Source organism: Arachis duranensis, chromosome 5 (assembly GCF_000817695.3).
Source record: "Arachis duranensis cultivar V14167 chromosome 5, aradu.V14167.gnm2.J7QH, whole genome shotgun sequence".
In the NCBI taxonomy this organism is placed as follows: Eukaryota; Viridiplantae; Streptophyta; class Magnoliopsida; order Fabales; family Fabaceae; genus Arachis; species Arachis duranensis.
The window spans coordinates 96929501-96953838 of record NC_029776.3 but is presented as its reverse complement, the minus strand read 5'-3'; the positions used below and the strand labels follow the sequence as shown (position 1 = coordinate 96953838).

The 24338-nt window shown below is 31.4% G+C and overlaps 2 protein-coding genes and 1 pseudogene across 2 annotated transcripts; 1 reads left to right on the top strand and 2 right to left on the bottom strand.

Moving 5' to 3' along the window:
• Positions 1-1616: 1616 nt before the first annotated feature.
• Positions 1617-6226, top strand: LOC107490712 (NAC domain-containing protein 54). Its single transcript, XM_016111523.3, has 3 exons — positions 1617-1814; positions 2454-2731; positions 5862-6226. The coding sequence occupies exons 1-3, from the start codon at positions 1658-1660 to the stop codon at positions 6183-6185; spliced, it is 759 nt and encodes a 252-aa protein (XP_015967009.3). The 5' UTR covers positions 1617-1657; the 3' UTR covers positions 6186-6226.
• A 1907-nt stretch (positions 6227-8133) lies between these two features.
• On the bottom strand, positions 8134-11241 carry LOC107490722 (uncharacterized). Its single transcript, XM_016111532.3, has 6 exons — positions 10927-11241; positions 10529-10856; positions 9993-10127; positions 9676-9761; positions 8502-8607; positions 8134-8414 (listed from the first exon to the last, which is right to left on the bottom strand). The coding sequence occupies exons 1-6, from the start codon at positions 11157-11159 to the stop codon at positions 8337-8339; spliced, it is 966 nt and encodes a 321-aa protein (XP_015967018.1). The 5' UTR covers positions 11160-11241; the 3' UTR covers positions 8134-8336.
• Positions 11242-12127: 886 nt separating this feature from the next.
• Positions 12128-13369, bottom strand: LOC107490710 (2-hydroxyacyl-CoA lyase-like; annotated as a pseudogene).
• Between the last annotated feature and the right edge of the window lie 10969 nt (positions 13370-24338).

The window sequence follows — 24338 nt, the reverse complement described above, 5'->3', positions numbered from 1 at the left end:
AGTAAATTTTAACATCATCAACAAAAAAAATGACGAAAAGACTAATTTAAAATTCTTAAAAAATAAATTTAATTAAAAAATATTTCAAAAACCAATTTAAAAAATAAATCATCTTATAGAAATTAATTTGTCTATTTACATATCCTGTAAACTAACTATTGAACATGATATGTAGCACCATTTAATGGCATTTATTATAGAGAGTGGAAAAGGCTCCCGAATACGGAAGAGTTACTCATGAGATTCGCCTATATAATAAGCATGACAAACAACTTCATCTACTTCATATTGTAAATTGCCTAAGCTTATTTCTTAGTCGTTGGCTGCTACTAGTGCTTCTGAAATTTGTACAAACCATTTTCAACTGTTCCATGAAGCAGCACCTCTTTTGCCTCCTGTGATTTCACACAGTAATGATAATGTAGTTTAAAGAAAATATTGATGTCCTTGACAAATTTGTTTACACTTAATTAAACAATTTTGAGCTCAAATCATATTTAAACAAAGAGTTTCCAACATCTGATTTATTTGAAAACTTGATCCATCTCCAACTATGACCTGATTACATCCATCATAAAGCCATTTCTGCATTAGATTGTAGGATCTAATGTCATATGATGTGTAGCTACTACACTTCTTTTTGCCATATTTAATTTGCTCTTGGACCTGAACTGGAATAGTTCCTTGAATCATAACTTCTATCCCCTTCGAATATTATTAGATTTTTTAGAACGAAACAATACTGTATTTATTAAAATAATATTATAAACAATTCAAGAACAATATAACCAAATCAAGCAAAGCACGCGACAGTGTAAAGATACAATAATTAATTAATTAATTGATTAATTAAGCTAGCAAGCCTAGCTGCTAGTATTCAATCACAAGTCTATAATTATATTATATGTAAACTTATTATTGTCTTCTTCTTCTAGAAATTAAAGTGTGTTCGATCTATGCTTGTAGTTGTATAGTTGTATAGCACTGAATGGCTGATCAAAGATACAATAATTAATTAATTAATTAATTAACAGAACTCTCTCATTCTCAAGGCCAGTGGCTAGCTTGGCTTTCTTTTTTGTCCCAAATTGTTCCTACAAAAGAAAAGAAAAAGGGTCATAATGCATTAGTAAGAAAAGCAAATGGTTATTATTATTTGGAGGATTTAATTGGTATTAAAAAATCAGAACAATCTAATAAGGGTGCACAGAATTAATTATAGAAGAATGATAATTAGGATGGTCGAGTGGACAGCTAACTTGTCTCTTTAAATAAATGTCGAAAAATTAAGTTACACTTTGTGTATACAATCATTCATTTGCTAACGATACATCATTAAATAGAGCTCAAATGCAGCAGATTAATCCTTAACTTTTTGGATTGAAAATATTGTAGAAAACAAAAATTGTAGAAGAATGGTATTAATTATTATATTATTGTGAGTTATAGGGGAAAGGCTTGTATCAAACGTTATGCCATAGAATCTGTAAATCTGTAAAAGAAAAAGAAAGATTTAAAAAAACTCAAAGATAAGGAACTTTGGTTCCTTTAATTTGCTCTATTTATTAGCAATGATGGGGTGTGATGGATGAATACACTTTTGCAGAACACTAAGATCTCTAACAATCAAATCAATACAAGAGAGAAAAATAATATAATGTCACCAGTTGGATTACCACCTGGGTTTAGGTTTCATCCAACAGATGAAGAGCTTGTTAACTATTATCTAAAGAGGAAGATCAATGGCCAAGAAATTGAACTTGATATCATTCCTGAGGTTGATCTCTACAAATGTGAACCATGGGAATTAGCAGGTTTCTTTTCTTTTTTTTTTCCTTCTTTCTTATAATAATTAACTTCCTTTAGTTTTCTTAAGTCTTGTTTTTTTCTTCTTTGGTTTAAAACAATTTATGCATTCAAGTTTTAAACTTCTTATATCATTTCCAAGTCATTATATCTTAAGTTCACTAGTCAACTAAGTTAATTCGAAACTAATTATACATTCATGTTTTTAATTATTTCTTCCTTTGTTTTATTTTCCCTTTTTTTCTCAGACGATAATATTTGAACATCACTAGAATTCAACTAATAATATTATTCTAAATGACTCAGTACATCATTCACTTTTCTTTTTATTCCCAGTACATTTACATTTCTAAATTTCAAACATAAAAGAATTTTCATTTTTGATATCTTGCCAAAATAATAATAATAATAATATATAATACTGATTTTCAAATTCCTGTATACATTTTGAACTGTAATGAATCAATTTATGTGTTTTACTTTGTTATCCTCAAATATATTCATGAGATACATTTTGACCTAGCATTCTAGCTACAGCTCTTCAATGTCAAGAACCATTTTATTTTTCAAAAGCCTAAACAATTATTTAATACGCATGCAGATGAATGATTGTATATCTAAAAGTCGAACATTTTGCTTGTTTCTAGAAAAATCATTTTTGCCGAGTAGAGATCCAGAGTGGTATTTCTTTGGACCAAGGGACAGAAAATACCCTAACGGATTCAGAACAAATAGAGCAACACGAGCAGGGTACTGGAAATCAACAGGTAAAGACAGGAGAGTTTCAAGCCAAAGCAGACCAATTGGTATGAAGAAGACTTTGGTTTATTATAGAGGAAGGGCTCCTCAGGGAATCAGAACTGATTGGGTTATGCACGAATATCGTCTAGATGACAAGGACTCTGAAGACACCACCGGTTTACAGGTATTAAGTCTAATTACACCTGCTTTTGGATATTCATAAATGGGCACCATAAGGTTTATTTAGTTGCACCAAATGCTAAGAGTGAAAAATGTTATATGAGAGTTGGTTTCATAAGCTTGCAACCATTTACAATAACTATGATAACAAAAATACTATTCTTATACTAAAATTAATTATTAAAATTATCTATCAATATATTTGTGTATAAATATATTTGTAGTTTAATTTATTTTTTATATATATTTATATTCTAACATATATTTTATATTAATAACTAACTTTAGTTACTGATTTTAGTATACACATAACATAATCGATATGATAATTTTTATAGGTAGATTCTAGGGAGTTCAATTATATACTTAGGATAAATTACATTTAACTTTATTAATTGCTTTAGTCTAGCTTAGGTTATATTAAGGTTATATTAACACAACAACCTTGATTTTTCCTGTCAAGAAGCCTACTATGCTATATGTATAGGAAAATTAATATATATTTTACAGATAAAAAAATAACCATAATATTACATGCTTAAGTTATTTTAATAATTTATTAGCATAATAAAAATTATTTAAAAAATAAAAAGAAGAAAATTTTTTTATTAGATTTGATTTAAAAAAAATATTTACCTAGTATTTCTTTAAAAATAATATTTATAAAATCGTCTAAGTTTATGAGAAGTCAGTGAAACTTATTCTTATTATTTTGTTACAGTTTTAATAACTTTTCATAATAAAGTAGCAGACAGACTTAGTTGTTACTTAGACTTGTATAGTTATTACTGACTTACTGTATCATATCATAGGTTGAACATAAATTTACAAGTCAGTACAGTCTTTTATATAGTTACTTTTACTATTTAAAAAAACGGTTATTCACTACTTAATTAAAATTATCATTTCTCTGTGGCTCAGTTTTAGGGGATATATAATTATTAAGCTATGTTTATCATTCTGAGGTGGTGAATTAATTAAAGACAATTGAAGGGAATAATGATGATGTCCTAACAATTTCCGGGTACAAAATAATTAATTAAGGTGTGTCTCAATTTTATTAGAACTCGGAGAAGCTAAGAAAGGGAATGGTAGTTGAAGAAGTGGGGATGAATTAAAGACTTGAATATGATGATGATGATGACAGAATTGAAAAACCTTTACATGTCACATCGTACAAAAGTAAATGTTTTTGTTAGCTTCAAAACTGTAGTCTCTGGTGGCCCACTTCACCCTTTTCCTACTTTCAGAAACTCAAACACCCTCTACTCTCTTTTTCTTGTGTGTGTATCCACACTTGTCATCACCATATATTTGACCCAAAAAGCATCAAGTTCCATGCTTAAACCAATTACAAAAGCTTTTTTCTTTCATTATATTATTTTCATTTGCAAAAAACTTTATAAATTTCGATAATGATGACAAATAACCAAACTTATACTCTAATGATATATAAAAGTTTATTTTTTATCAATTGCATTAATCAATAATCATCTTTAATTTGGTCCGTCTTTTATACTAAAGACAATATTTTTAAAACAAAAATTTAAAAGCAGTAATTTTCATTCTTATTGTGATAATTAATATTACTTCTATATATTTTTATTTTTTTTATAAAAATATATTAAGCATTCACGTATGAATATCATTAATATATAATTAAACAGTAGAATTATTGAAAAAAAAATATTTAACTTAAATTAATCGAATAATCAGTTCACTTTTGTTTAAATATTAAAAGTTCGATTCATATTCAATGTGTATAAAAATTTATTGGCCAAATTAAGAGTCATAGACACTAGAAGTATAAGATGTTAAATTAGGACGTGTGTAACAAATTGCATGCATGGCTTGCATGGGAAGCCATAACTACTTTTATATAATAGTATAGTAATTCTAATTCTTTCTTCTTTCTCTCTCTATCACACTTTCTCTCACATGTTACTTTCTCTATAAACGTATTGCTGACATATTCGTTGCTTGTGTTACTCTAATACTTCTACATGACAAAGTTCCTCTATACTATTGCGCTTCACATTGTCCTCTATCTCTTTTTTATTTTTTGAGTATTAATTAATGTAATGAGACAAAAGTCCTATACTCCGATCCTTAGGATCCAATAATAATTAACTAAATATTTTAAACTATTCCTTTGATGTCTTTGTCAATTGTCGTTGTTATCTTTCTTTTCATCATCATCCCTGTGTGTATGTTAATGTTATCCTCATCTAGAATTATTAGATTCTATTTCTCTAAGCCATGAATGAAGGGTTGTTTTGGCACCGCATAAAGCAACTCCTTCTCCATCACTTTCTCTCTGTGTCGGTCACTTTTTACTTTATTCCTCCAAACCCCAAAATACATCAATTGATACTCATAGTGTACTATTACACCAACATAGAAGCTGAATAAGAAGAAGAAGAGGAAGAAGAATAAGTAACAATAATAATATTAAATAGAAAAGGTGAGGGGATATGAGGGAAAAAAAATAATCAATAGATTCCAATCAATAATGAATGCATTACTTTATTGTTAGGTTAAGCTGTAATATAATTTAATAAAGAAAATAATTAAAGATCAGAGAACTATTAGACACAAACACTTTTCATAAATATTAATCAATATTATAGAGTAATATTATATTTTTATACCATTAAAATAAAAAATTTTAAAATTTAATCAATTTTACATTTTTTAATATTATATATAAAAATATATTTGTTAACTAAATATTAACTCAAAATAATAAATTTTACTCAACCTATTATAATATATATATATGTTCCTCACTTTTAGTAGGCTATGGTGAGTGTCTTCAAACTTGATTACAAAATGGACAAGACATCTAGTATTCTTTGAATGTTCATCTCATGGATTTGTGTGGAGATTGTACTTTACGGTTTCTACGTACACATTTGTGCAGATCTGTTAGAGCCACAATTTTTGACTAAACTGTTTTTGACCATTGCAAACAATATAAGGCCAAAGAAGACCAAAAAGCAATTTGGGAAGAAATTAAAATATTTTAAATTATTGGATCATCATCACCCTACTCAACAATCTTTGGTGTTATTAATACTTTATAATAAATTATATTTATATTTAATTATTGGTGACTTATTTTATTATTGCAGGATACTTATGCTTTGTGCCGTGTGTTCAAGAAAAATGGAATATGTACGGATGTTGAAGAGCAAGTAGGGCATTGTAGTAACATGTCTTCACTAATTGAGAGCTCACAAACCATAATCAATAATAATAACAATAATAGTAATAATAATAATGAGTATTGTGAAACCATGTCACCAGACATAGCAGGGGTTTCATCTTCATGTTTGGAAGAGGAAGACAAAGATGATTCATGGATGCAGTTCATCACAGAAGATGCATGGTACTCTTCTAATGCACCAAATATGGTTGGTGGTGAAGAAGTTTCACATGTTACATTTACAAGCTAATATATATTTTTCAAGATTGGTGGTCAATAATTAATAACTTTGGGAACATCTCATCATATATATAGTAATTAATAAAAAAATATCTAAATACTTTTTTTTTTAATTTACACCATAATTAACTTATTTTTATTATTGAGATACTAAAAGTGTAAGTTTCATTATGTTATTTTTTTTTCCTCCCTATGAAAGGGATTATAACACTTGAAAGGCAATTGAATATAATACTATAGTTCGATTAAAAAATATGGCGCTACCAATTTTTAATGTGCATCTTCTCTTACGAGAATTATTTTAAAGGCATTCAAAACATTATTATGTGTATTGGAGTTCGTTAATAAGCGCTATGCTTGACATGGTCGCCATTAGAAGAGACTTGAGAAGTTTGTTAAAGATATATGTTGGTTAGTGGTTTCATGATTTAGCCCTTTCAGCACGGTTAATAACATCCTAATATTTTTTTAATAAAGACATAAGTTTATTTATGTTAGTTTATTTATGTTTTGCCTCATAAGCTGAAAGAAATGTTATACGTGGTATGAATATTTAAATATGAATATTCTTATCTTGACCTAGATAGAATCAGTTATAAATTAGTTACATATGTATTTTTTGAGTTGATTCACATTTCAGTTTGTTTTTTGTTTGATATAAATAGGTCTGTTGGGTGCTCCATATAACATACCAATAATGACACCAATTACTCAACGAGACCATCAATAATAAGAGTTCTCTCATTCTCTTCACTTCTACTCTATTTTATTATTCTTAGCTGTATAATTCACAACACTTTATCAACACCACTCTCTACCATTTAGATGAGTAAAGGCCTATGGTAGAAGACCTTAGTGAGCAAGACTAATTGTATTAGATAATTATATTAATAGATATGTCCCGAAGAGACCATTGTAGCATTGATTCTTGCAGTGGTTGAAGATTATTATAAATACTAGTCAAGGCGAAAATTTGTTTAAAATATGACTTGTATTAATAATATATAAATATATTCTTCAATCATTCCCACTGAAAGTTGAAGATAATATATATGAAGCAATATAGAGATCATGTTTCTAATATTTTAATCCTCAAATATCTAAATTTTGTAACTAACTTAGATTAATCTAGTAGTTAACTCACTAATCTGCTTATACAAGTGTTAGAGATTCGAATCTCACGTTTGTATGCAGCAATCTATTGGTCAAAAATAAATCCTTAAATAAAACTCTGATCTGCCATGAAAAACAAAAAAAGTCTACGTTCTGTCGCTAGAATTATTTCTTTAGTACGCATCATTTGGCTATAAATAGGAGCTAAAGTGAAACCCCCAATGCACCAAGCAAAGCAACAAAGCAATCCAAAGTTTCGGTATAACTTGTAAGTGAGATTCTACTTGTAACGTAGTAAGTGTAATATTATAGAATTTGGTAAAATTTTAAGTGTTATAAGCGATATAAACTAAGATTTGATTATATTCTCTAAAACTTACTAGGTATTGCAAATCGTATTATAAACTAAGTGTAATACACTATATTGTAATTACCATTGAATATATTAAATATCATTTCAGAGTGTTAGCGCAAGATATTTTGCTTCCTTTCTTCCTGAACTTGTTTTATTGGTATATTAAATCTATCATTCTTCACGTAAATTATTTACCTCATTTCCACTCCGACTTTGACTGCTGCCTATTCCCTAACAGTAACAACTATAGCTTCAAAGTTAAGTAGCTCATGTCATTCCTACCATAAGAATCACAGGTCTATCGGACAAGTTTAGAACCTTTCGTAGTTTCATGGCATGACCGGAATAAGAGACGTGTTCTTTTTTGTTTTCCCTTGTATATATCGAACCTACTTATTGTTTTCCTACTATTGAATAGAGGGTATGGAGTTGTGGTATTCAATCATTCAAGTCCTACTTTTATCCGAGAGTAGAAAGTAAGTCAACTTAGTAAACGAAGAAGAATGAATAGTCTATAGAAAACAACTATTGTAGCGGGTTAGTCAAGCACGATTTAAGTTACATCTACACTCGGCAATTACATTGATACCGATTAAATAGTTAAAAGAAAATTCATGAATTACAATTTAATTAAAAAGAACAAGAAAAATGCATAATATCACCTTACACAGTTGCAATCATGTGTTTCATATCTCACACCTTCCATTGCTCAAATTCTTCACAGCTTAACATGAAAGAGCTTGCGTTTCGATGTCCGCCGCCTCCAAATTCCTAAACAGAGAGACCAAAAGCACATTAGCTACAAGTTTGAGTCCTACAGCAAGTAACATGAACAAACCTGGTAAAAGAATAATTAACCTGTGAGATTGGCGTTGTATCTTCATTTTCCACACTTCTCAGGCTTATTTTAAACTTGTGATCATTTTCAAGCTCTGCTACTTTATATACAATAGCTCCGATACCCCTAAAATTAGAAGTGGATCACAAACATGAGATATGAATTATCGAAAATAGTAAAAAGTAATGACATTTATTTTGGGTCGACAAAAGATAACGAGAATATGAAATTAAATAAACTTGCGAAACAAGTTTCAGATCCTGCAATCAGTTCTATAATTTCCTAACCATCATCAAGAATGTAGGCTGAATAACAGAATCATACTACTCCTTCTATTCTCTTTGTTTGTGGTTTGTTACAGAATGTTGAACTCAAAGAACAAACCATGACATTATCCTCAAGTCACTATGCTTCTTAAGGGTGTATTTGTTTAAAGGAAAAGGGTTTGAAGTATAAACACATGTGAGAGTTAAGACTACAAACAGAGTGAAGCTTCCTATCTTACAACTTCTATGATAGTTTATATTTGGGGAAAAAACATGCGAGTTCGTGGATTAACCACTTACACCAAAACCTCTTCATGCCACACAAAAAACTCATTCTATCTACTTTATCAGTTATACCTTATGCCACATGCAAAATTACCACCTTCAATGACAGATATCCTCTTTTGCCTCAATCGTGCCTTCACATGTCTTGCACCCTATCATCTCTTTGCAATTGAGTTCCTATTAATACTTCTCAGATTTCTACCGAACCATAAACTTTGCCTTCCCTAACTTCTTTCTGTCACCTCCACACATCCCACTCCCTTCGGGATGGCCATCAAGAGGACAAGGTGCGGCAAGGCATTTCATGGAACCAGTTATGGTTCATCAACTCATTGATTTCTCAAACCAACTCATCTAGCATGAAATCTGAGCCACTTTTACATTCCATTAATTTTGTTGGGGAGAGAATGGATAGTTATTTAACCTAGTATCTCAAAGCCAATTTCAAGTTTATAATTTTCATATTCCAATCAGGTTTATGTTTGTCAAAAAATAACTCTATTTCTCCACTTCCAAGTATGTCATGTAACAATAAAATACAGACAAACCCATGTCCTTTCAAGTTTTCCATAAAACCTCTACACTATTTGCTGCAACTATAATATACTTAGGATAGGAACAACCAAAAATGAAATGAACGAACCTCAACTTCATTTTTTGGCTTTTAATAGCTAGTTGATGTCCCAATTCACTCCTTAACTCTGAAAGTGTTGTATCTGCATCAACAGCCTCCAATTACATAAAGATAAAGGTGTTGTTAGCAAAAAGATTTTCGTAACCTTTTGCCATCTCCTTTAAGAAGCAAAAGAAAACGTATAAGCAAATCTACAAAACTTATATCCAGATGCCAGGAGAAAAGAAAGATACCAGCACACAACTTCACGGTACAAATTAATAGACCCAAGAGCAACATGAAGTAATTCGCAAATATAAGTTATGAAGAGGAAACATCAAGCATACCAGGCAACAACCAAATGCACCGTTACCGAGGGCTATCTCATATGACTTGGAGATACAATCATCCATTAGTTTTTGTTTGTGTGATAAGCTCTTCATGCCTTGACTAATAACACAATCCAAGTCCAAAGAAAGCAACTGCCATTATTCAGAAAAAAATAAAATAAAAATAAAATTTTGTCACTTATTTCAAGCATCCAATAGTCTCATTTATATCATATATTAATTGTTCAATAAAGATATTTTTGGTGCTTCACCAAAAATCCTTCAATGTAGCAAAAAAGACTTGCTTAGATAACATTAGCATATAGCCAATTTTGAGGAACTGAATTTATATCAGAGTTTAATTGAATTCCAAATTTGCTTCAGTCTTCACTGACCTTGCACACAAATTTTAAGTTAAAAGAAAGGATAACATCTTCATGCAACTAGAAACTTATCAAACAAGACAAAAACCCATATGCATAATAACTAAGACAACACAGAGTGCAAAAAGAAACTTGCTGAAGTTAGGAAAGAAAATGTAATCAAATACTTACTTGATCAAACATGGAAGGGTTTTTTCTAACATCAAACTCAATGTTCAAATCCTTCAATCCACTGCTAAAAGCTTTGCTGTTATGCAGTTTCCACCTCCAAAGGTCCCCATCTTCAATGTAGCGAAAGAGTTGCCGAACACGCTCAAATTCATCGAGCACATACTGGTGCTTAACAGCATCATGATTCATAAGCTTCTCTTTGAAGTAATCCAAGGCGATAGTAGCCCCACTCCTCTCCATATCAATCACTTTATCAACATTCTTAGCCCCCAAATTCTCACTCCCTAGCATCTCAAGTGCAGTTTTGTGATGGTCCAAAACGATCACTCTACATACAATTCGATACACTCACGTCAAATTAAAATCACAAGAATATTATTGAAGAGAGGAGTTAGTACCTTTGAACTTTGGCGGAGATATCTTGAAGAAAATGAGGAGGGCCAACGAAATCGAGAAGGTAGAGATGGGAGATTTGAGTGAGAGGAAGATCGTGGGGGGTGAGAGGGCGGTAGACGGTGTTGGGGAAGAAGAGTGAAGGGAGACAAGTTGCCTTGAAATAGAGGTGTGCCGCCAGAGCAGCAAAAGCACCGTCCGGACATGGGTAGTGGTAAAGTATTGCTGCTGCTGCCATTTTTGAGTTTCTTGCGGTTGCAGTTCCAGAATCAATTAATTAGTTATTAAATATCTACAATCAACATCAACATTTAAAATCTAAAAACACTTTTGATTCATAATCCTTGTATGAATTTAAATTTATTCGAACTCTGCTTCGGTTTAAAATTAAAATTAGATTGCTTTTATTCATTTTTGACAAAAGAAGATTATAGGTGATTTGGGCCTTTGGGCTACCAAAACACACAAATTAAATCAATAGAAGAATATAATTGATTTAATTAAAAAGTTTAATTACTCTGTAAAACCTTTAGTTTCATCGAATTTTCAATTAGGTCCTTATATTTTTTTTTGTTTTCAATTGGGTCTTTATACATTAATTTTTTTTAAATTTAGTCCTTATTAACGTTAAACGTCAAAAAAATGTTAGTAAATTATGAAATTACTTGTATACCCTTAGGACCCAATTAAAAAGAAAAAAATATAGGGACCTAATTGAAAATTCGATGAAACTATAACTATTCAATAAAAGATATTTCTATAATCCCTATTCAATTATTTTACGACATGAAAGATATTTCTATAATCCTTTTTATTTTGTTACTATCATTTCTTTGCTTATTTATATACAATCAAATTGTATCAAAGATACCTTCTCTTTTTTTTTTTACTTTTAAATTACTTTATCTTAAGAACATACAAAAAAAGAATGGATAAAATGAAGCAAAAATAGTAGTATAAAATTCAGTTTCATCATTCAAATATTTATTATGATCATGTAACATTTTACATTTGTGTGAATTTATAGAATATAGTTTGTGTCTTTATCATATCATGGTACACCATAAAGAATCACAAGGCTATGTAATTTGTGTTATTGAAATTTGAAATCTAAAAACGAAAACCATATAAAACGTAATTTGAGTGTTATACAGATAATCTAGAAATCAGTTCTTGTATTACAACCTCCCACAACCAGCATAGGGATCAACAATAAAGAGCAGACTTGAGTTCATCAGGTGTTCCAATAAGAAAGTCTTTTTCACTAAAAATTTCAATCAAAGCATGGTACCCTGCTTTCGAAACAAAGAAAATCGGAGCAGGATTATCTTTGGGAGGTCCATTCATCTCTTCGGGAATTCTCCGGTCACCACCATATACCCCTCCATTGTTGAAAACATTCACTACCATAAGTAACTATTACTGAACTAATGTCTGGATTGAAAAAAAAAAGATAAGACATAAGGCAATACATATTTTTCAAGTATCGACAAAAGATAAGACATATAAGGCAACAGTCTAGAATTTGGGATTTTAATAGAAATTACACTAGCTTATGTAATCCTCTCTGTTATAGAACTACTAGCTATGGACAGAGAAACATAAAAGAGTTCATGGAAGATCCTAGTTCAAAACAATAGTAGTAAAAATTTCATGTATAGACTAAAATAAGAACCATTCCATTATATGAGGATGAAAATATAACTAAAGCTAAGGGCATCAATTCACGTAACACGCAGTATATACCTCAACTTCAATCGCACTAAATCCGAATCCAAAATTCCCTTCAACTGCAACAAGTCAATGTGGACAAGCTACTGCAGCCGCAATGCAATAATCGAGGCCAACCCCTATGGTCCCCTAAGTCCCTGCATCTAATCTAGTCATGTGCTCTGTCTGAGCCAACACAGCCCTACCTACATTCATGGTGTTTGCACCCTCGGACACCATTACCGGAGCCGGCTTCCGACTCCAAAAATTGCATTCTTATGATCCTCATTGGCGTCAAGAAATTGAATGGCAAAACATCCTTAACAATCTAAGCCTCCATCTTTGCCACATTATCCTTAGACTTTTTTCATATAGCTTCCACCCAAGGGTGGTTCTGGTCAAACAAAAAAGGATCATCTTTAATCTCCTTATTCAGAGTCTCCATAACTATTTTCTCATTACCAACCAAACTCAAATGGGATTTTCTCAGCTCAATCTTTTCCTCACTAATCAACCAAATCTCAAAATAATTCAAAAGTCACAAAATACCTTTCTTATTTTGTTGAGGCATACAACCGTTTTAATCAGAATTACAATCTTAATCCACATCATTTAATTACAATAATCCATATAAAGTTAGTGACATCAATTTGCATGCCGCAGAGGATTCTTAGCATATTCGTCATTTTGAGAGGAATCACCCACAGCAATAGAAAGATCAGGTTGATGATGAATCATAGTCGTGACAGGGGTAGCATCTTTCCCAGAAACAACAATGGCATTACCAGCAGCAACTGCGGTAGCAGCAGGGGCCCCAGCCTTATTCTAGAAATCCTAGATTTTTCTTTGGATCCTTGAGTGCCATTGCTCAAATTTCGTCACTTATCCTGAATTACCACAAAAGAACAAGAATTAAAAATTCTAAAACCCTTACTCAGTTTTCTCAAACTCAAATTTCACCACTTATCTAGAAAACAAAATACATGAAGGGGAATTAGACATATTGCAGTGAAATTTAAAACCCTAAATTGAGATAAGACACAAAAATTGAAAAGGTTAATTAGGAGAATTTTCACCTTGAGGTTGATGTTGGAACGTGAAGTGAGAAAGGGTGCGAATTGGGTTAATTAGAAGAATTTTCACTTTGAGGTTGATGTTGGAACGTGAAGTGAGAAAGGGTGCGAATTGGGATCTTTGAGAATATGCTTCTGATTACCCATTTTTTATTTATTTCTTCTTTTTTTTCTTGAATTCTTCAGTTCAATGAATTCAGTTTAAGAGAAATTGAAGAGCTTCCTCCAAAGCTGTGGAGGTAACCAAGACTTCGATAGTGACGTCTGTGTTATGGAGTTGCCACTAATAGTGCAGAGCAGTGCAGCACAGACCAAGGACGACGGACGACGATAGATGCTCACGCCACCAAAGACGACGACACCAGCGAACAGAGGAGAAACGCCACCGACTTCAGAGGACAAGCGCTGGCTAGGGTTCTACAAAATGTCAAGGGTAGTTTTAGAAATTTGAAAATTTGGAGGTAGGTTCAATTTGCTTTTTTAACACAATTGTAAGAATATTTGATTTTTTAACAGAATATTCTGTTATCTCAAATAATTTTGTCATGGCAGGGGCTAAATTGAAAAAAAATTAACATCTAAGGACCCAATTGAAAAGAAAAAAGTATAGCTAGGGACCTAATTGAAAATTCGGTGAAACTATAGGGACCTGCAGAGTAATTAACCTAATTAAAACTATCTCGTTTACTGGAATTATTTTTACCGTTTATTTTTTTTTAGAATTAATACTCAATTTGGTGCTCGAACTTCATGCAAATTTTAATTTAGTTCCTAAAATTTTAATTCTCTTTTTTTAGTCTCCAAATTTTACAAACGTCTCGAAAAACAATTTCTGATACAAAAACGTTAATGAAGGGATGACATCAACAACCAAATGCTATACTGGAATTTGTAAAACGACGCCATTTTGGTTTTGGCGCTCAAATAACCCAAAAAGGACTCCGGATCACTTGTTTTTGGCTATTTGAGTGCCAAAACAAAATGACATCGTTTTACAGAGTTCACGTGGCATCTAGCTATCTACGTCAATGTTCCGTTAACATTTGTGCGTCGCAAATTATGCCAGAGACTAACATGAATTACATTCACAAAGTTTGAAAACTAAATAGAGACAATTGAAATTTCAGAGACTAAAGTGAGACTCCCGTGCAAATTGAGAAACTAAAATTGAGTATTATCTCTAAGATTATACTAACTTTTTATTAATATTCAAAATTTAGTCATTTTAACAAAGTATACTTGAATCTAAACAACTAAGTTAACAGAGAAATACAAAAACTAAGCATTACAACTATGATTAAGTTAAATTATAATATTTAAAAAAGAAAACTATAATTTAATTTAATTTAATAAGAGTAGGAGAAGTCAAATTTTGTAAAAGATTTGTCTAGAGATGTTAAAACATATTAGTTTTGTTTTTAAAATTACATTTTTTTGTAAAATAATTTTACTTTTTCTTTTTGGAAAGTATTTGAAGTCATTTTTTTAAATGTACTTTAGTCTATTGAAAATAACTATTAGACTATTCCGTTGTGCTATATATACAAATTTTGTTGGCATCCAAGTCTAATAAAGTTAGTCCAAACTCAACAAAAACCAATTTCAAAATATAGAATCTGTAAACACGCACTCGTGCAACTGTTCACTAGCACGAACATTAATATAAAAAACGCTTCGTCTCTCTCGATCAAAACGGAAACAAAAAAATTTCAAATGACGCTCAAAATCTTTCCCAAAACTGAAGGAAAATTCGAAGCCACGTTCCAAATCTTCACCAAGAAATACAGAAAGAGAAGACGAAACATTATTCAGGATACTTAATCATGAAATAGATCAAAGCATAAACTTCAAATAAAGTAAAACACTTAAATTAATAACTCATTAAAAAATGAACATAGCTCCTAACTTAAACAAAGGAGATTAGTTGCTCATGGTCAAAACAAGGAATTGTAAAGTATGGTATAAAATATGGTTCCTCCTCTGTCTGTGGATAAGGACTTATTTAAAACCTAAACAATAACCTAGAATTCAAATTCAAACTAAATCAAAACAGAACCAAATCTAATTCAAATAAAAACTTTTCTTAATAACTCTTAATTAGCAAATGATCTTCCTTGTAATTGAACTTCAGAACTTGGTGTCTTACTTTGTTGAAATCTTGGGCTTGCAATTTCAATCTTGGGCCAACAAAATACTTGAAGTTGGAGAGATTAATGAAGGATTGTGAAGTCCTTGGATGATAGCCTAAGCCATGCGTTATACGTAAGGGAAGCAAGTAGAGCACATGACTTGAGAAGTGGCCACTGGAGGTGTTCCAAGCCCATGCGTTATATGCATGGTGTCTCAAGTATAATGCATGGTATCTCAAGTATAACGCAAGGTTGGAGGCTTGCTACTGGAAGTGCAATTTGCTTATGCATTGTACATATGAGGAGACAAGTAGAATGCATGGTTCTCAAGTAGTACGCATGGTTTGGCTTCGGCTCATGGAGGTGCTTCTTGGCTTGTGCGTATATACGCATGGTCCATGCATTATACGTTTGGCTTTCTTGGCACTCTAGGGGCTTCAATAATTTTGCATGCATTGAACGTATGATGATATGCATTGTACGCATGATGCTTTGCTTGGTTCAAGAGCTCCTCTACTTGCTTCCTCCATGCCTTGCTCTTTAGTGCTATGGTTTCTTACTTCTCCCCATACTTGTTCTTACTAGATTTCTTTCAAAATCTCCTATAACAAAAGAATTCAAAGCAACTCTAAGAAACATTGATTAAAGCACAAAAAATCTCAATTATAACAAGGAAATCATTAACTTTATTCAAGGAAATAATAAAGAAAACAACTAAAGATGCTTATGCATCAAGAGAAAATTGAGCAAAAAGCCCAAAAATCACATTCTAAGGTCACGCACACGTCGGGCGTGTGTATAGAGGGCTCGGAGGACGCTTGGCGGAACGAGGAAGAAAGGAGGGTCCACTGGGCATGCAAGAGTGGCTGCTGGGCATGTAGGAGGCCTTGGGAAGGTTCGTTGGGCATGTGTCACATCTACCGAGTGTGGGAGCGGTCCGCTGGGCATGAGAGCTGTTTGCCGGGCGTGTGTCCTTGCGTGCTTTGGCTCTATTTCTTCTCTTCCTTAGGGCATGGTTTTGTTTCTTAGGTCACGCTTTTTATGTACTTGTGTTTTCTTTGTGAAAAATATCTAATTATTTCTTGTTTTTGAGCCAAAGTCTCTTAAATAGAAACACTATCTCGGCTCTAAATATTTGATTATTTATGAAATTCTATTAGAAAACATAAGAAATTTGATTAAAACCCTAGAAAATGAATGAAAAAGAACCCTAAAAATTGCTTAAGATGATGTGTCATCAGTGCAATTGGTTTTTTCGTCCTGCATTTGGTGTAATTAGGCCATAGATTATTTCTGCAGTGATTCTATTGTAATTTTGTGCATGTTTGAGTGATTTTTATGCATTTTTGTGCATATTTGAGTGATTTGCATCTTTTGAACTAAGTTTGTGGCAAGTAATCACTACGTACTTTCGGTGCTTTTTAACTGAATTGAGGTACAATTGGTCAGTGCTTTTGTCCTGGTTTACAATATTCTAACATATGAATTTCATAATTTTTTCCTTCCCAGAAGTTTCTCTTTTTATATACTTTATCTTTATCTATTATAGGTATATTCCAATTATGAAAACTTTCTTCTAATTTAGCTATTTCTAATTCATTTTTAGTTCCAGAGGTGGAAGCTTCATCATTATCTGTTTTTATTACTAAAGAATTATTTTTTCCTAGATTTAAACTACTCATCGTTCTCAATAAACTAGCCATTTTATGGTTAGAACTTTGTGAGTTACGGGACCACCCTCGCTAATCAACGGATTCACTGCCTTACTAGGACTTACAACCGGGATTACAATCTGGGCTGACCAACGTATTAACAGTTCTCACTGCTACTTCAAAGTTGTAACTATAAAATATTTAAGGTTTATCAAGAAGACTTGTAATAAAAATCCAGTTAAAAATAATTTCTTTATAAATGAGAAATATGATCCATTCGAAATAATCTATAGAATATATTATAAGATTACTAAGGTTAATTATGATTTTAAAGCATTAAGACAATCCTCAAAAGAAGAAACGATAATCATGCATGCAAATCTAAAAAGATCTAATATACAAACACCTAGAAGATTAAGACATGAAGAATTAAAAAGTAGAATGCCTGAAGAATGGATAATACCTGATGGTATTGAAGAACCACAAATACAAAATACTAGGATAAGAGAAATAATAAGAGAAGGACCTGATATTAGAATCAGGATGAATAGATCCCACTCATTAAGAAGATCAGGATGAATAGATCCCAATCATTAAGAATTCCTGATAATGTTGAAACTATTAAAATACCAATTGGAAAAGACCTAGAAGTTGAAGCAACACCCTATAAAGATAGCAATGCAGATGGAAATATAGAAAAGAGAGATATTAAAAAATTACGTCAACAATTAAACTTTACTAATACCATGTTAGATATAATGAAAAATCAATTAGGAAGAATGGAAAATATGGAAAAAGTCCTTAAGGTGGAAAAACCCATAGAAAAACCTATATATAAATTACAAAGTTTAGATAATATTAGCTTAAAATCTAAAGTAGAAACAGAAGTTGAAGAACTAAAAGAAAAACTCAGAAGTATTAGTCTAGGAAAATTGACAATTAATACATTACAAAAGGAAGAAGAATTAGAACTAAATAAAATATCCTATAAAAGAGATTATCCTAAAACCAGAAATTATTATCCTAGACCATCACCAGTAGATGTAGGTCTAGAAGTGCGAACACAATTAGTACAAAATAGTTTTTCAGGATCAGACTTAGTAGAATGGAATATAGATGGATTAAGTGAACAAGCCATTTTAGATCAAATGTGTAATATGACTATGGCTGCAACTGCCTATAAGATGAGAAAGGCTTCTGATAGAGAAGCAGCAATCATGATAACCCAAGGATTTACAGGACAATTAAAAGGATGGTGGGATAATTTTCTCAGCGTCCAAGAAAAAGAATTAATTATTAATAGTATCAAACAAGAAGATCAATCACCAGACGCTACATCCACGTTGATATATACCATTATTAAAAATTTTGTAGGAGATCCCAGTATTTAAAGATAGGATACATACTCAATTAATGAATTTAAGATGTCCAACTATGTCTGATTATAGATGGTATAAAGATGTTTTTATGTCAAAAGTAATGATAAGAGATGATGCACATGCACCTTTCTGGAAAGAAAGATTCGTAGCAGCCTTACCAAAATTATTCTCTGAAAAAGTATTACAAAAACTACAAACACAATTTGGGACCCAGATTCACTATAATTCATTAACCTTTGGACAATTACATAATATAATAGTACAAACAGGTATAGAAGTATGCACAGATACCAAGATACAACAGAAAATAAAACAAGAAAGTATCACGGGTAAAAGAGAGCTTGGCACTTTTTGTTATCAATATGGAATAACTCCTGAAAAAGCACCTAGCGGACAGCATAAAGTTAAAAAGAAAAATTTTTATAAAAAACCTAAATATAATATAGACAAACCCCTTTATTATGAACAGAAATATCATAAAAAATTCCATAAGACTCCTAAAGAAAAACCTAAATTTTCTAATAAGAAAAAACAATTAACATGTTGGAAATGTAAAAAACAAGGACATTATGCTAATAAGTGTACGACAGAACAAAAAATAAATAAAATAGAAAATAAAGAAATTAAGCATGCTTTAACAGCTATACTAATCAATTCAGAGTCAGAAGAAGAATCAAGTTATGAAAGTTCTTCTGAAACTGAAGACTATTTTATACAACAATTAGACTTTATGTCAGAAGAAGAAAGCTCAGGAGGAAATAGTGGAAAGGAGGAACAGGATAATAATAATTGTTTAGGAATAGGATTATGTAACTGTAGAAACTGTGAAAAAACTGTAAATGTTTTAACTAAAGAACAAACTTCTACACTAGTCAAAATAATTGACAAGCTAGAAGATACACCATTAAGGGATGAGTTTATAAGACAATTAGCTGAATTAGTTAAAAAAGAAGAAGAAAGTAAGCAAGAAATAAGACCAATAGAAATAAAAGAAATTTATAATCGTTTTAAAAATCCACAAGAAGAAGTCTCCCTTAATTCTCTCAAAGAAGAGATAAAAAAGTTAAAAAGAGACGTTTCAGAATTAAAACAACAAAATATTAATATGGACTACAGATTACTAAAAATAGAAGGAGAAAACATAATAAAAATCCAAGAAAAATCTTTGCAAAATAATGAAGGGACTAGTAATATAACAGTTCCCGAGAATTATATTAACCTAGGTACAGAAAATTATATAAATATTTTAACATTATTAGTAAGTCAAAAATGGTTCACTACGATAACTTTGATAGTAGGAGAAGAAAAATTTGATTTAATAGCTATGGTAGATTCAGGAGCTGATGTTAATTGTATACAAGAAGGATTAATACCCACAAAATATTATGAGAAAACTACAGAAAGAGTCTTAATGGCAGAAAATGACAAAATGACTATAGACTATAAGTTATCTAAAGCAAAAATTTGTAAAAATAGGGTATGTTTTGCCACTACATTCTTTTTAGCAAGAAATATATCTCATCAAGTTATATTAGGAAATCCTTTTACTTTATTATTATATCCCTTTAGTGTCGACATTGACGGAATAACTTGTACAAGAATCCCCAATCATCCTGTCCATTTTGAATTTCTCACAAGATCAAAACAGCATGAACTCAATATGTTGCAACACCTATCTACACATGTTAGTGTAATAGAAACAGAAGTAAGACAAATTAATTGTTTGAGTTTAGAGAAAATTTTACAACACTTACCGCGTCAAGTTAATATTATAGAAAGGAAGACAAGACAAATTAACTTCTTAAACCAAGAAGTTACACATAAAAGAATAGAAGAACAATTACAAACTCCAGAAATACAAAATAAAATAAAAGCAATTGAAGAAAAAATTAAAAAAGAATTATGTAGTTTAAATCCCACAACTTTTCAACATAGAAAATTACATGAAATATCTTTACCATATGAAGACGGGTTTAATGAAAAAGATATACCAACAAAGGCAAAACCGATACATATGAACAAAGAGTATCTAGAATATTGTAAAAAAGAAATACAAGAATATCTAGATAAGGGACTAATAAGGCCTTCAAAATCACCCTGGAGCTGTACAGGCTTCTATGTGATAAAAGCATCTGAAATAGAAAGAGGTGCTCCAAGGTTAGTTATCAATTATAAACCTCTAAACAAGGTATTAAAATGGATTAGGTATCCTTTACCAAATAAAAGTGATTTAATTAAAAGATTAAATAAAGCAAATATCTTTTCAAAATTTGATTTAAAATCAGGTTATTATCAAAATGCAGTAAAAGAAATACCTTGCATAAGTATACTAGACCCCTCGGCTAAATTAATTGTAGAAACAGATGCATCAGAATTAGGATATGGGGGAATTCTTAAACAAATACCTCCTAATAGTTCAAAAGAACAAATAGTAAAATATCATTCAGGAATTTGGAACCAAGCTCAAAAGAACTACCCCACAGTTAAAAAAGAAATACTTGCCATAGTATTATGTGTTTCAAAATTTCAAGAAGATTTATTTAATAAAACCTTCTTAATAAGAACTGATTGTAAAGCAGCCCCAAATGTTTTAGAGAATGATGTAAAAAATTTGGTTTCAAAACAAATATTCGCAAGATGGCAAGCTATTTTATCATGTTTCGATTTTACTATTGAACATATAAAAGGAGAACTAAATTCACTCCCTGACTTTCTTACTAGAGAATTTTTGCAGGGAAAGAATGGAGCAAAAAGCAGCCTCCAGTGAAGATTATGGTCAACCCTTTGACCAAATAAAAGAAACAAAATTACCTATTACTGTTGTACCAGCAAAACAATTATCATTAAGGCCTATGACAATGTCACAGGTTGTAAAAGCTGCACCATCATCTTCATCACCTTCTAAGAGCTCTTTAATTACTGCTAATAATAAATTCACATTATTACAACCATCTGACCTCTATAATACTCAACCCTTGAAAGAACAATTTCCTTACTATGAGAAACCCAATCCTATGAAGATACTAGCTATTGAAAAAGAGTGGTTCAAGAAAGACAGAAAAACCTTATACAAGACTATCTTCCCAAATACTTTCCATTATATTCCTATTAACCCACAAAAAACCCAAAAATTTTATGAATTCATATTAGTAGACACCGGATCCATTGAATTAACACATTATAGGGATTCCAATACCAAGCAGCCCATTTATTCAAAGATAAAAATTATGAAAATATTATCCTTATAAGAGTGGAAATTACTACCATATCAGTCTAAGAACTTCTCATTGGGAAATACCCCCATATCAATCTAAAAGCTTCTCATTAAAATTTGAACCTCAGAATTATACCTACTATGATTACCAAGAAGCTTGGAATCATGTTTTATTTCTATCACCAAGTCCCCATTCCTGGTTCATTTGGTTTAGAAAAGGGATATCATTACAATTTCCTAAATGGTTTCAAGCATGGTTCCAAAACTTTGGACCAATGGAAGCCTTCTTCCCAAAAGAAGCTAGTATGGCATATGAATATTTTAAAAGCAAGTCATCATTCCTACAAGAATATAAATTTATTTCATTCATAGCAGCCATGGGAATAAGCTGGATTATGACCTGGGAATATGATTCAGCAGCATATGAGGAATCTCCAAGCGTACAATATCTAGTAAGAGTAATAAAAATTAAATGGTGGAACAAATATGATATAAATTTGCTAAGAAGAGCAGCTATTGATCAATGGTTAACAGCATCACAAAAGCGTCCAGCAACAACAGCCTCAAGCACCACCAAAGAACAAATAGCGTATAAAAAAGAAACTCAATTCTTAGCACAAAAGAGACAAATTATGGCAGCTTTAGCTGCAGCAACTTCAGAAGAAGATATTCAAAACTCTTTACAAGCAATACAGACCGTGCCTCTTGGAGAAGATGAAGAGGTCATACAGACCGTGCCTCTTGGAGAAGATGAAGAGGTCCAGTCCAGTCCAGCTCATTACTATCAAGACTCTCAAGACCCATTTGAGATGTGCAAAGTACTGTATATGTAATCAATGTAAAAGCCCAATCATAAAAAAAAAGTAAAAGTAAAAGTAAAAAAGTAAAAGTAAAATGTAAAAGCAAACAGTGAATGTCGGCAAACAGTAAAAGCAAACAGTAAATGTCGGCAAACAGTAAAAGCAAACAGTACTGTCGGCAAACAGTACCCAAATAGTTATCATTTGGGGTCTATAAATACCAAAGGCCTCACTCATTCAATATCATCAAAAACTTGAATACTCAAGAAATCTCTCTACTCTTATATCTTCTTACTTTATAAATTCTCCAAGTATTTGTAATCATCTTCAAGAAGTGTATCAACTCTGCAAGCAATAAAAGTACAAGTTCATCTTTGTAAGCTTACTATCTTTCTTTCATTTATTTTCTCAGTTATTATTCTTATACCAGGAAAGAGTTTTATAAAAGGCTTAGATCTTTAAAATTAGTTAGAAGAAATATGAAAACAAGAGTAATGACAATAGATAGAAAAATAAGAGAACTAATAACTGAATCTTCGGAATTAAAAGTAGAAATAAAAAAGACGGACAAGAAAATAATCAGAACTAAAAAGCTTCTACAACAAATTAAAATCAAAAAATCAGTAAAAACCGCTAGACAAACTATTAAGAATAAACGCATTCATTATGTTAGAAGGATGCATTACTTACATGTAGAAAGCATGAGACAACTTTTAGAGATAGAATCAAGAATACATGTATATAACGTTCAAAGAATGGATGGCAATCCCCAACCTATATAGCTCAAAAACAGGATTTCAAAAGCGCAAACGTACTATCGAAGCTACTAAATTAACGCACAAGATACAAAGGTAATATAACAAAAAGTAAGTGTATAATATGATAAGAAACTAGCCACAGCTCGCGGAGTTTAAGCCAACTAGCCATATACAGACCATACAGAAACTTGACAATTTGAAAACAGATTATACAAGTTTTGTTCTCTCATATACAAGCCTCTAGGCAAAACAAAATACAAAAGTGAGAGATGTATAAACAAAATAAACAAAAGACTCCAAAAGAATCCAAGATCCTCCGCTCCTGTCACCATCCAAAACAACTCACCGAGGTGGGTTGCGACCTGCATCTGAAAAACACAACAGAAATATGGTATGAGAACCCGAGGTTCTCAGTATGGTAACAGTGCCCAGTGATGTAGGATATAAGACCCCGGGATGCCAAAGGCAATCCTAAGCTCCATATCCATCACAAGATTCAAACTTAAAGCATTTTAAAACAGATGAGCATAACATAAACCTTAACATAAATAAACCGGGTAATCTATCTTAAGGGATTTCTATTCTAGCCAAGCACCGCTGTCCCACAGCCTTCACCAACCTATCCTCCCTGTGATCCCATCACCACCACCTTCCAAACCTCCTCAATCCTAGTAGAAAACACAGATAATATACAATGCAAGT